Source organism: Scylla paramamosain, chromosome 23 (genome assembly GCF_035594125.1).
Source record: "Scylla paramamosain isolate STU-SP2022 chromosome 23, ASM3559412v1, whole genome shotgun sequence".
Lineage (NCBI taxonomy): Eukaryota > Metazoa > Arthropoda > Malacostraca > Decapoda > Portunidae > Scylla > Scylla paramamosain.
In genome coordinates, this window is record NC_087173.1 from 13,228,255 (window position 1) to 13,242,168 (window position 13,914).

Consider the following 13,914-nt stretch of genomic DNA (forward strand, 5'->3'; position numbering starts at 1 on the left):
GATAAATAGGTAAAGAGATATATAAATAGATACATAGATAGATAGAAATATAGATAGATAAGATTAAGATAGAATAAAATGAAAGAAGATACTGACAGATAGATACACATACAAATACGTAGAGAGATAGATAGATTGATATATTGATTGATTAATAGAAAGGTAAATAGATAGAGATAGATAGATGGATAAGAAAAACAGATACATAGATAGACAGATACACAAACGGATAGAAAGAAAACCAATAGATAAAGTAATTGATTCGCTGTCTTAATGAATGAATATACGAATAAGTTAATGAAGGAGTAGATTAACAGAGTGACTGACTGGACAGCTGACTGACATATTGAGATAGATGGTTCATCATCACATGCAAGTTTATATGAATACATGTCTCACTCTTTCTTAACATTTCCTGTTGTCTGGCTGCCCTACAGAAAGTAGTGACAGAGGGACGGAACAGTGAGTCCTTGAAGGGGCCGGAACAAAATCAGTCCTTCAAATACAGCGCACCTCAGACATGTGACTCTGAGAACGAGGATGAAGGACACATTGAAATTTCTAAGATTGACTGGGTAACGGAGTGGCTGGACAAATATTGCTTCTTTGATGAGCAGGCCTGGGGCGCCGTCATGGCCGGTGTTGAGGCCACGCCAGAGGAGATGGAAAACGAACTCCAGGACAAACCCAACCCTCCGGTCGGTAACTTTAAACTGGATAGTAGCGAATACACTTCACTAGACAACACCTGCCCCAAGAAATTTCTCGCCGCCCTCACGCGTCTTAATCACTTGCAAAAGTCACACGATGATATCCTGGCACAGCTGACCTTCCCCAACAAAATGGTGGTGCAACATGTGACATACATCGTCAAGGCCTTCCTGAGACGCATGTACTTTAGAATGAAGGGCAAGAGCCACAAGAAACAGGAGGCCGTCATGCGCAAGATGCACTACGCCATGGAGGGCATCGTGCATCGCTACTTCAAGCGGGGCATGGATAAGAAAGTCTATTTACACAAAGCAGCGGAGAAGGACGAGTTTGAAAACTGGAGTGGTGATGAGGATGACGAGGAAGGTCGAGGCGATGACGACCAGATGGAAGAAGGAAACGTTAATGAAACAAAAGACGAACAATGTGACGAAGTTCAGGAAAACGAAGAGAACCGGTCAAATAATGAAGACGAAATCCAAAAATGTAAGGCAGCAATTGAAGAGATAAAGATGGCGAAGAAGTTTGTGAGTAGCGCTGTCACGCTTCACGCACAGGCCCCAGAGACTCTGCTGAACACCATGGAAGCGATTTACAACGGAAAGGTGACGGTGGAGCACGTGCTCAAACACCCCCAAACTCTCACCCACCAGAATGATCTCGTGGAAGGATGCGTGCCTGGGATGAAGGGACAAGACGGTAACTCAAGCAACGAAGAAGACGACGAGGACGAGTATTACATCCCTGACGACAAGTCACACGCCAGCCTTGAGTTCTCCGACGACGAGAGAATGCACTGCCACCTCTCAGACGTGGAGGATGATGAGTGTGAAACGAATGACGCTTCTTGGGATGAGGAGGACGACAGTGACGCTGAGAGTGAGGCCCGCTTGAGTCCCACTGAGTATCCCTCAGATGGCGAGGAGTCCAGCTCGGTTGAAGACGGCGAGTGCGGTGGTGCCAGTGATGATAATATAACAAAGAAAAGCCAGACATCACCAGAGAAGGAGGTGGACTTCAAGCTGCTTAACAGACTTGCCGGCGAATTCAGTGACGGTAGCGAAGAGGAGGGGCACGAGAAGGCGGCGTGGAGGCGGAGTCAGGATGTGAGCCGCACTCTGTGGATGCAGGAAATGGTCTCTGACTGGCCACTCAAAGACAAGACTTACAGTCAAGAATTCCACTGCTGCCGAGCTCCTTTGTTCCCCAAGGTCAATCTTTCAACACATTCCATTCAAGAGAAGGAAAAAATTCTTGAACAGTTTATGGAAAAGAATGTCAGCAGAAACATTCGCCGCTACGTCATGAAAACAGTTTGCCGAAGGAATTTCGCGATATTCAAAAAGGTGTGGCGGCGTGCCAAGGGCCTCAAGCGGTTCCCAGGCCTGCGCATGGGCACACAGGGCACTGCAGCGTGGCAGTCTTTCAAGCGGCAGAAGGCCTACCTTAACGACTTCCTCATGACAGAGAAAGAGGCCCTTCTTTACAGTTTGTCGCGGAAGCACAAAGTGTCGTGTGAAGAAATCTTCCAAGCACAGGCGACGGTAGAAATGCTCCGTAAGAAACGGCGACTCGCAGTCAAGATTGTCAAGTTCCTGGACCAGCTCCCCATCCGCCGCCTCGAGTACCTGAATGAGCACGTCCTTGCAAAGGCACAGCGGGAAAATGGAGGGGAGCCGCAAAGTCACTCTGACATGACTTCCGTGTTGCTGTTTTTACAGACTGCGGCTACAATGCAAGGACAGGAGTCGCCCTTTCCCTGTAACGGCCCTGTCTGCGAGAAGCTTCAATGCTACGTGGAGAGCCTCGTTCACGATATCGATGACGAATATAAGTTCTTTTGTAAGGAAAAGGGAAATCAGGCCAGCCGCGAGGAGGTCAAAGTAAAATTGAATAACATGAGCAGAAACAAGTTGGAAAAGTACTTGTCTGTCGCGAAAGAAACTTATCAGAGCTTGACGCGCAAGTTTCTGCAGCAGAAGCATAAATACCTTAAGAGACGCTTATCGGAGCACGAGCTTAACAGTCTGTTCCCCTTGTGCCCCAAAGATGACATAGGTCTGATGCACCTCCCTAAACACCAGAGGCTGCTACTGCTCACCCAACATAACAACAAACAACTCAAGCTCCGGCGTGATTACATTAACATGGTCAAGGAAAAGGCACGCCACACCAAGACAGTTCTGGCCAAAATGAACAGGTTCTTGTCGCGGAGTTCGGCTCAAGACATAATTTTGAAAGTTTATGACATTCAGACGCAGGAGAGTGAGTGGGCACAGAGGAGCATGGTGCTGGAAGATGAGGCAATAAGCTACCTGGAGGTGTCGCCGCAGGAGTACAAGGAGTCCACCAAGGACTCCCTCACAGGCCTCACCTGGGACATCTGGAGTGACGATGAGCAGAACAGTGATTCGGACTGGATGGATGAAGGCTCAGAGGAAGGTGAAGGGGAGATGAGGAAGGAAGAGGAGATGGAACGAAAGGCTGACTATACTGAAAACGAACCGCTGACTATACAGAAAATATTCCGTGAGCTGCATGTACAGTATTATCCTACAGGAAATTACATACTTAAAAATCAGCAGGATGTCCAGGAATCCTATCCAACTTCCTTCCCCTTCGAACAAAAACCCTGGGAGACTCCAGTCCACCACGCGATCCTGGATAGATTCGTAACGTATCTTAGCAACAACAAATCCCAGAATGGCAGGCCGTTGAAGATCGACTTTCGGAAAGAAATACGTCGACTCTGGCACTACAAACCTAAAGGTTTCATCAAGACCATTCGATGCTACGAGAACCTCAACAAAACTTACAACAAGGAGCACAAGAAGACGTTACGAGCATGGACGGTCACGAAGGCTGACGAAGACCACGAGCACCTAAAGCACCATGAATTCAAAGTGTCCTCGGAGTGCGAAGGCGAGACTCCAGCAACACCTACGAAAGAAAAAGAGAAAATCATTTCAATGAAAAGGAAATTCCAGGTAAATGAAGACATTACTCATCAATTTCTAAATGCAGAGTCAAAGAAAATTAAACTGGATCACGATGAACATGAAAAAAAGGAAATGGATACTGGAAAAAAAATCAAAAGGAAAATCGAGGAGAATGAACAAATTACGCAAATTAATAAAAAAATAAAAAAATGGCGGATATGACAAAACTATTAATACGAAGTGCACCTCAGCAGAAGACGAAGAACAAAAAAAGTCAGTGAAAAGGCGATTTCAAGAAGAATGGGATGTAATGGAACACCCAAAAGACAACCTCAAAGAAGTTCAAAATAAGAAAAAGAGGGTTTGGCGAGAAGAGAGTCACGAATTTTGAAGTGGAAAACTTTGAAAGCAGTGAGGATGTAGAAGGCTGAAGAGAATAAGCATGTGTAAACTATAAAGACAAAAGTAAAAAAAAGATAAAAGTAAAAAAAATTATTAAAAATAATTATTAAGAAATAACAAAAACAAATAAGGATAAGAGAAGAAAGAATGACAATAAACAAGAGAAAATATATGATTTGATGGAAAATAGAGAGATACTAGAAAAAAAGAACAATAAGACTAACGCTTTGTTGATTGGAAAGAAATTAAATTTTGAAAAAAAATAGGCCTTGGAAAGAAATTAAGAATTTTACAAGAAAAAAAAAAAAACGACTTGATGGAGAAGGAGGAACAAGAGAAAAAGAACTTCATTAGTGGAAAATTAATGATTGCACAAAGCTAGAATTTTGAAATTCCCGATCTTACCTCATCGCCCCAAAAAAAGGAGAAAATTAATGAGAACAGCAACAACAAAATAAGGCATCCTGAAAATAACGACCAAAATCACGAGAATAATAAGAAAAAATAGTTTTGGCAAATTTTAATAAAATTTAAGAAAACAGACTAAAAAAAAAAAAAAAGGATCGACAGTCAAAAATACTGAAAGCACTACAACTTATGCCAAAACACTACAACGAAAACAGAAGTCAAGCATTAGTTACTTAAAAAGTTACTTAAAACATTAATAGAAGCCTTCAAGCACTAAAAATGCAGTCAAAACAACAAAAAAAAGTAAAAAAAAAAAATAGGCAAAACAATAAAAAGACAAAAAAAAGTAAAAACTTAGAAAAAAAAACAATTAAAACATTAAAAAGTGGTGAAAATACTGAAAAAAATGTCAAAACACTAAAAAGAAGACAAAAATACTACAAAAAGTGTCAAAACAACTAAAAAAAGAAATCAACTCTAAAACAAGAAATCTAAACACTAGAAAAGTAGTTAAAACACAAAAAAACACAAAAAGAAAATAAAAACTAAAAACACTACAAAGGAGTCACAAGAGAAAATGTTGTCAAAACACTAAAAAAAAAAAAAATGGAGTAAAACACTAAAAAAAAAAAAAAAGAAAATAAAGAAAAATTAGTAAAAAATGAATGAAAATACTAAAAACTCAAACAAGTCAAAACATTACAGTGAGCCAAAATTGAAAAAAAAAAAAAAAAATGAAGTGAAAATACAAAAAAAAGAAAAAAAATATTAACATATTAAAAAAATGCATATTAAGAGAAAAGTGTCAAAATAATAAAACAAAAAGACAAAAATAAACAAAATGAAAAAAGAAGTTTAAAAACTAAGAAATAAAAAAAAAAACAGTTAAAACACTACTAAAGCTCAACACACTGAAGTAGGAGCCAAAACAATAAAGAAACCAAAACAATAAAAAAAAATATCAAAAGTCTAAAATTAGAATCAAAACACTAATAAAGGAGTCGCAACACTAAAAATTAAACTAGAATAGAAAAAAAAAAACATGGAGTCAAAACATTAAAAAAAAAAAAAAAAATAAGCAAAATAATAAAAAAAAGAAAATGAGTCAAAACATTAAAAAAAAAATAAATAGAAGTCAAAACAATAAAAAGACAATAACTAAGAATATTAAGAAAAATAATGAAGATACTAAAAAAGGATAAAAGGCAAAACACAAAAAAGAAAAAAAGTAAATAAATGGAGTCAAAAGCACTACAAAAACATCAAAACACTAAAAGGAAAAAAAAAAGTAAAAATAAACTACAAAAATTCAAAACACTGTAAAAGTAGTGAAAACACACACACACACACACACACACACACACACACACACACACACACACACACACAAATAAATAAAAAATAAATAAAAAAATAAAAGTTAAAACAAAGAGGCAGGAGTAAACAAACAAAAAGTTGAAACACTAAAAAAAAGTAAAAAAAAAAAAGAAAAATGGAGTGAAAACATTAAAAAAATCAAAATACTAAAAAAAATATGAAATATACCCAGAACACGAAATGGAGCAAAATAATAAAACAAAAAAATGGAGTTCAATCAGTAAAAGAAACAAAAAGTAAAAACGCTCAAAAATAATAAAAACATTGAAAACATTCAAAACACTAAAATACAAAATGTGGAAAATGTGAAAAAAAAAGAAAAATGGAGTCAAAAAAAAAAAAAAAAAAAAACGAAGAAATAATGAACACTAAAATAACAGGGAAATGTCAAAACATTCAATGAAAAAAGAATTCACAACATTAAAAAGTAAAAATAAGATGGAATCAAAACTCTAGAAAAAAAAATGGAAATTAAATCAAAATAATAGGGAAAAAAAAACAATGAAAGAAGAAAATGGAGTCAAAGCAATAAAAAAAATAGTTCAAAACAATAAAAGAAAATAATTGAAAACACTAAATTAATAAAAAAAATATGGAGCCGTAACACTAAAATGTAAAACAATAAAAATAATAATAATTAGAGTAGAAAAAATAAGTAAATAAAAAAAAAATGGAGACAACATGAAGAAACAAAAAAAAAAGTCACTAAAATAACATTAAGCCAAACACTAAAATAAATAAATAAATAAATAAATAAATAAATAAATAAATAACCAGTGGAAAAACAACATTACAAGAAAAGAAATTTACAAGTCAAAACAAAAAAAAGCTAAACTTAAAAAAAAAGATGATAATGTCAAAAGTATTTATAATGAAATAAAAAGGAGCCAAACACAAATACTAGAAAATGGAAAAAAGTCAAAATACTAAAAAAAAAAAAAAAAAAAAATACAAATGTAGCCCCCCCCAAAAAAAAAGAAAAAAAAATTAAAACACTGAAGAAAGAAGAGTAAAAAAAGCTGGAACAGCCACAAGACAAGCCAAAGGAAGACCAAAATAAGAAAAAAAACACGAATTGGGAAGTGGAAACCTTTTAAAACAGTATTAATACACAAGGTTCAAGAAAATAAGAATGTGTAAACTATTAAAATAAAAAAAATAAATAAATATATAAAAAAGATAAAATATAAAAATCTAAAAAAAATCATTATCAACAAATAACAAAAACAAGTAAGGTTAAGAAAAGAAAACAAAATACAAGAAACAAAGACAAGAGAAAATAGATGACTTCATTTTGAAATGAGAGATATTGTTAAAAAAAAAAAAAAAATAATAATAATAATGACTCTTCATTAAATTGAAACTAATTAAATTTAGAAATAAAACAGTAGGCCTTGAAAACAAGTCAGGAATTTTCTTTCACAAAACCAAAAATTAAAGAAAGAACTTGATAGACGAGGAACAAAAGACAAAGGACTTTAAGCGGGGACAAACCATGACTCCACAAAGCTACAATTTTAAAATGCCCGCACCACCAATAAAAAAAAAAAAGAGAAAATTCATGAGAACAACAAAATTAACTCATCATGCCAATAATTACAAAAATCAGAAAAATTAAAATAAAAAAAATTGTTCAGCCTGATTTCAATGAAATTTAAGGAAATAACCAGAAAAAAAGATGGATAATGAAAACACTAAAATAAAGTAAAAACAATAAAAAAAACATGTGAAAATACTAGAAAGCAAAACAGGACTCAAAACACTACAAAAGGAATTAAAACATTAAAAGAAAGAATCAAAACACTACAAAAAGAAAAAAAAAGGAGAGAAAATAAGTGAAAATACAGCAAGGAGACAAAATACTCAAAACACTAAACAAAAAGTCAAAACAAAGAGGGCTAAAAAACACTAAAAAAGTCAAAACACTTGAAAAGACTGTCAAATAAAAAAATAAATAAATAAAAAAAAAAGATGAATAGAGGCAAAATACAAAAACGAAGATGAAACAAAGAAGTTAAAACAGTAAAAAGCAGTCATGACACTAACAAACGGAGTGAAAACATTAAAAAAAAAAAAAAAATATATATATATATATATATATATATATATATATATATATATATATATATATATATATATATATATATATATATATATATGTATATATATATATATATATATATATATATATATATATATATATATATATATATATATATATATATATATATATATATATATATATATATATATATATATATATATATATATATAGTCGAAAACACAAAAAAATAAAAACACAAAAAGAAGAAAGACATTTGAAAACATTAAAAGAAGGAAGGAGTTCAAACGATAAAGAAAAAAAATAAAACACTAAAAAGATAAAACGACTCAAGACACTAAAAAACAAAAAAAAAGTTAAAACATTAAAAGAAAAAAAAGTGAAAACACGAAACCAACAAAAAAGTTCAAAACACTAAAAGAAAAAAAAAATGTAAGGAAAAAGAAAAATGAAAAGAAAGTCAGACTCAATGATAAAGGAAAGTCAAACAATCAATGAAAAAGAAACATAACACAAAAAAGGCTCAAAATACTAAAAAAAAAGTCAAAATAAAAAGTACACATTGAAAATAGTAACCAAAACGTAAAAAAAAAAAAAAAATCAATACTAATTTGTGTATCCTGGTGTGAACATCACCACACCAAGTGAAATTCACAAGAAAAATGGCACAGTAAAAGAAAATTTGACAAAAAAAATGTTCACCAATATATATATATATATATATATATATATATATATATATATATATATATATATATATATATATATATATATATATATATATATATATATATATATATATATATATATATATATATATATATATATATATATATATATATATATATATATATATAAATTATATATATATACACTGCAGTTAAATGTTAACATAATATATGGAGGATTTTCCTTTCTTTTAAGCAAAGAAGAAAAATGTAGAGAGAGAGAGAGAGAGAGAGAGAGAGAGAGAGAGAGAGAGAGAGAGAGAGTTTCAAGGAATGAAGTAAAAATTACTAAACTTTATTCCTCAAAATAAGAACAAATATTGTATAATGTGCACAATGAAGTATTCATTAAAATATAATGATAATAATTATTGTTGACTATATTGTCTATATCATTTATTTATTTATTTATCATTTATTCACTTATTTAAAAAAAAAAATTTACGTTCTAACTTATTTACGTTTTCTCTAATATAATCACATACATATATATTAACCCTTGAGTGGGAAGAATGTTATCATTCTCCTCATCACAGAACATGGAGAAAAATCAACAAAGATATATGCAGGTATACATCTCTGAACATTCTGCATATACTGTACAGAAAAATAGAAGCTTCCAAGAATATTGTCTCCCTTATCCCCATACCAAGCAGTCTTTTTACAAAAAAAGAAAAAAAGAAATACGAAGAGATAAAGAAAAACACAACCCAACAAACCACACCACACACACACACACACACACACACACACTCCCATCAAAATGTCGTTGCTCTTCCCGTCAATGAAGATAGCGCGCGGAACTCACTGACTGCCCGGGAACAATGCGGCCGTGGAAAAATACGCGGATGAGAGATGCCTTAAAAATAATAACCTGAGAAGCTGTGTGTGTGTGTGCGTGTGTGTGTGTGTGTGTGTGTCCTACTACAGGGAACAAGGATAACAATGGGGAAGTTTTTATAGAGTTTATTGGTATGTATAGAACGTTTGAGATTTATTAGTTTATTCCGCTGATATCGTCCATTGGGAAAAGATTGTTAGTTTAATATTTGCTTGAATCTTTACACACTCCGATGGTTCAGCTAATTAACTGGCAATGACTTCTGGATCGAGTGCTGTTTGATACTGTTACTCTCTCTCTCTCTCTCTCTCTCTCTCTCTCTCTCTCTCTCTCTCTCTCCCTCTCATCTGGTGTGTTTGATTTTCATTCATATTTATGCAAAAGGAACAAGATGTTTTCTTGAGAGAGGCTTTTTCATTACATTTCCTCTGTGTGGGAAGATGCTGCGTTCAAACATCTCAGGGAATACTCGGTGGGGGAAAATATAGCGTACTGAAATGATCGCAAGACTGCACGATTCTTCTTTATATTTAATATTTATAAGCCTTTAATTGAGATAACCATATGATGTTTTATTTTATTTTATTTATGCAAGAGGGTAACAAAAATTAGGAATCAAAAAAGGCCGCTAAGGCGACAGTCCCCAGAGACATAAATAAATAAATAAATAAATAAATAAATAAATAAATGAATAAAAAAAAAACCAGAGGATAAGTAATTTGAACCTCCCTCTAGAAAGAGTTCAAGTCATAGGAAGGCGGAAATACACAAACAGACAGGGAGTTCCAAGGCTTACCAGAATTTTTCAAGCAACGTACACTTTTTCTTTTCTGTCATCATTACAATCTCGGAAGGAGTTCAGAAATAATGTTATTACGATGCACAGGCCTTTCAGATTTCATGTATTTCAGTTTCGAAATGTATACCATAATTATATTAGTTCTTGTTCAGTTCCCAAATCACGCACCTTTATAACACAACACTGCGTTATACAGAAGCTGCATAAAGGATAACGAGTCTATGAAGGCAAGTTGACTGCACAGAATGACTCCTCATTCCAGAGTTTTCATAAAGCAAACGTCTCACTTTCAGTTCCTATTTGGATTACTGAAAATAGATGACCACTTAAGTTGGTAATATAAATGCTGCGTATAGTAAATTATATTACCTCTCTCTCTCTCTCTCTCTCTCTCTCTCTCTCTCTCTCTCTCTCTCTCTCTCTCTCTCTCTCTCTCTCTCTCTCTCTCTCTCTCTCTCTCCTTCTATCCAAGATTCACCAAGTACCTCCTACCTTCCAGTTCCAGACACACTCCCGCCCTAAACTCAGGCGGAAAAGTGTGCCATAGATTAAGAGGGAAGCAAAATCTGAGACGTAAGGGGGAGAGATATGTATTGCCGGATTATATTACAGAGTGGAGGACCAACCATTGTGTGTCTTCATCCGAGGCTACCACAGCTCACTACTCATTTCTGTTTTTTTTCGCTGCCTCTCCCTCTCTTTCTCTCTCATCCCGTCTCTTTCTCTTCCTCTTCTCCTTCATTCTCACCTCTTTCCTTCTTTCTCTTTCTCCTTCATCCTTACTCTTTCTCTCCATCATTCTTCACTTTCTCCTCCATCCTCACCTCTCTCTCTCTCTCTCTCTCTCTCTCTCTCTCTCTCTCTCTCTCTCTCTCTCTCTCTCTCTCTCTCTCCTTCATCATCGTCTTTGTCTTCCTCTCCCTATCTTTCCTAGTCATCCCCACCTCTTTCTCTCTCTGTCCCACTATTTCTGCATCTCCAATCCTATTTCCCTTCTGACAAAAAACCCACGAAAGCTCACCAACATTTTCTTCACTATATGTATAAACTCACCGGAGAAATACACATTCGAAATACACTAACAATAAAAAAAAACATTCGCATATTCTGAAGTCCGTAACAGTTTCTGAACTTTTGGGCGAAACAAAAAGATCAAGAGAGACTTTATGGTTCGGGAACACTCGTATTAAAAAGTTCCCGTTTGGCGGTAAGGTTATTTCTTGAGCACAGCAACAACGGTACCTTGGCGGGGTTGGGGCCGTGGTGGTGGTGGTGGTGGTGGTGGTGGTGGTGCGACAGTGAGTGATGAATGGGAGGTCAGGAGGCTGCACGCGGAAGAAAATGAGTCTGGTGAGAATCTTGGCTCTCAGATTGTTGTTTATGGTTTTAAATAAATTCCCAAACTCTCTCTCTCTCTCTCTCTCTCTCTCTCTCTCTCTCTCTCTCTCTCTCTCTCTCATTCCGTTTTCCTTTGTTACTTCATGTTGAGAGCGATGAGCCAGGCCAACTATAGGATGCAAAGACTGCACAGGAAATACTTGAGGTAGAAGTTTGAGAGTGGGCAGCCTTGCAGAGAAGACTTGCGAGGATCAGCCACAGACAAGGCACCGGAAAGCTTCAGAAGAGGGAATGCTGCCACTGTATTCCCTTCACTGTCCTCTGGTTACTTTGTCTCAAAACGTCCTGTATTTGATCTCCTTGTCTCCCTCAGAACACCAGATACTCTTTTCTTCAACGTCTGCGCGTCAGGTCTCGACTAATTGTAATACTTTTAACGAGAGTTATTAGGGTTTTCAATGGCGTCCTCATGTTTCCAGTGATAGTTTAACAAGGTTTCTGCATCATCAATATAGAGATTGCGCATAAGAATCTGAATAATTATCTTGCACTTGAGAGAACGTCACAATGGCAACACAACAGGCAATGACGTCATCAGTGACCTACTGCCGGGGCGTGCTGGGTACCTGTCGGTGGGTTTTGGTGCACAGTTTAGTCTTACGCTTCTCGATGCACATCAACATAATCAACATCTATATAACGTCCACACGGATGGTGATGAGGATAACTAAACACATCGGCTCATATTTGTGACCTCGGTGTGTTCATTAATTCACGCAATTTTAATAGACATTTATATAAACAAGTACATCATTTTTGCTGAGCGATCGGCTCTCGTGGAACAAAGCTCACTATACCTGCGATTTTCCGTTCACTTCTGAAATTATAAGATAATATTCTGAAGTGCCTCGGTGTCTTTTCTCACAGACTTGTAATGAGCTGTGGTGGAATTAAGAATTTTTTTTTTTTTGATGATTTTAGTGACAGATTAATAAGAATTCTGCATCATCAATATGATAAAACATTAGAAATCGGGAAATCATGCCTTTGGCATTTACAATAGTCCTTATAGGAGAACATAACGCTTACAAATACAAGAATTCGTGTCACCAGACTTACAATTTTCATTTTTTTTTTTTTTTTTTTTTTTTGTATTTCATATATACACACATCATCATTATCTTGGTTTTTATTTGACTTTTAATCTTAAGTCAAAATTTTATTTTCCCTTTATTAAGTTTTTATTGATTTTTATTAATGTAGACCGTGATATTTGTTATTAGTATGGGTAAGCAGTGACTGTAACACTCCTCTACTTGTACTCACGACTGACAACAACACGTCAAAAGAGTTCACACTCACTGGATCGCGGCTTGTAAATATGTATGAGAATGATTGACCTTATAATGAAGTGACTCAGTGTCCCAATCAGTGGTGCAGTAACATCTAACGTCAGTCACGTCATTCCCACCACGGATGGTACAAATTACTTCCACGCTGATTAACTCTCAGGCTGCTGTGACTTTTCCTTAACCTTAATACAATTTTGTAGCGCAGGCTTGAAGTGTAATTACTGAAGATAAGTGAAAAAAAAAAGTGGGCCCAAGGAGTTTAAACTTTTCAGCGCTTATAGTTCCAGTTTTTAGACCAATAAAATAACATGAGATTGATGAAATAAAGAAATTAGCTAATTAAAGTGGTCTTTTTTTCGATTTTTCTATTGCTGATACTTCTTGACAACGGCATTGAGCGTTTGTCTCTGTTAGGTAGCCTTTCTTTTACCCATTTTGTTTGGCCTTGGTCGTTGTCTCTAATAAAAACACTCACTACCTATCGGTCAGAATGGTCAACAGAAATACGTGGAACAACGTAAGACCAGACTCACCTCGCACTGCCCCTTAAGTTACTGGAATACCTAGGCAGGAATACACAGGCGAGTGATTTTCATAAACTTTAGTGAAGATGACTGGCTTTCTGCTCCTTTGCGGCGGCGATTAGGTAATGGAAGGACGGCGAGCCCCGGCGAGCCAGCGTCTCTTCACTGCCAGCCACCACCATAAGCCATAAGTCATGGGCTGTTCCCGAGGACTTGTTTTGTAGCGGTGGAGGCTGCACGGCCATCTCTGCGTGTGTGTTGTTGTTGTTTCTGATATAGTGGTGGTGGTAGTAATAGTAGTAGTGGTAGGAGTAGTAGTAGTAGTAGTAGTAGTAGTAGTAGCAGTAGTGGTAGTAGTAGCTGCTGCTGTTGTTGTTGTTGTTGTTACTAAAGGAACTGTTGTTGTTGGTATTTCCCTTTTTGTTACATGTGG

At 35.4% G+C, this 13,914-nt stretch overlaps 2 protein-coding genes across 6 annotated transcripts in view; one reads left to right on the plus strand and one right to left on the minus strand.

Annotated features, from left to right (window-relative positions):
* Nucleotides 1-12,358, plus strand: part of LOC135112428 (uncharacterized) — a 13,027-nt gene extending 669 nt beyond the window's left edge. Inside the window, exons 2-3 of the mRNA XM_064026890.1 lie at nt 438-3,698; nt 12,164-12,358. Coding sequence (XP_063882960.1) covers nt 438-3,698; nt 12,164-12,358 — 3,456 coding nt within the window. The remainder of the gene's footprint in view (nt 1-437; nt 3,699-12,163) is intronic.
* The window catches only part of LOC135112244 (uncharacterized), a 152,446-nt gene that overhangs the window by 32,361 nt on the left and 106,171 nt on the right, over nt 1-13,914 (minus strand). The gene's annotated exons all lie outside the window — the stretch shown is intronic.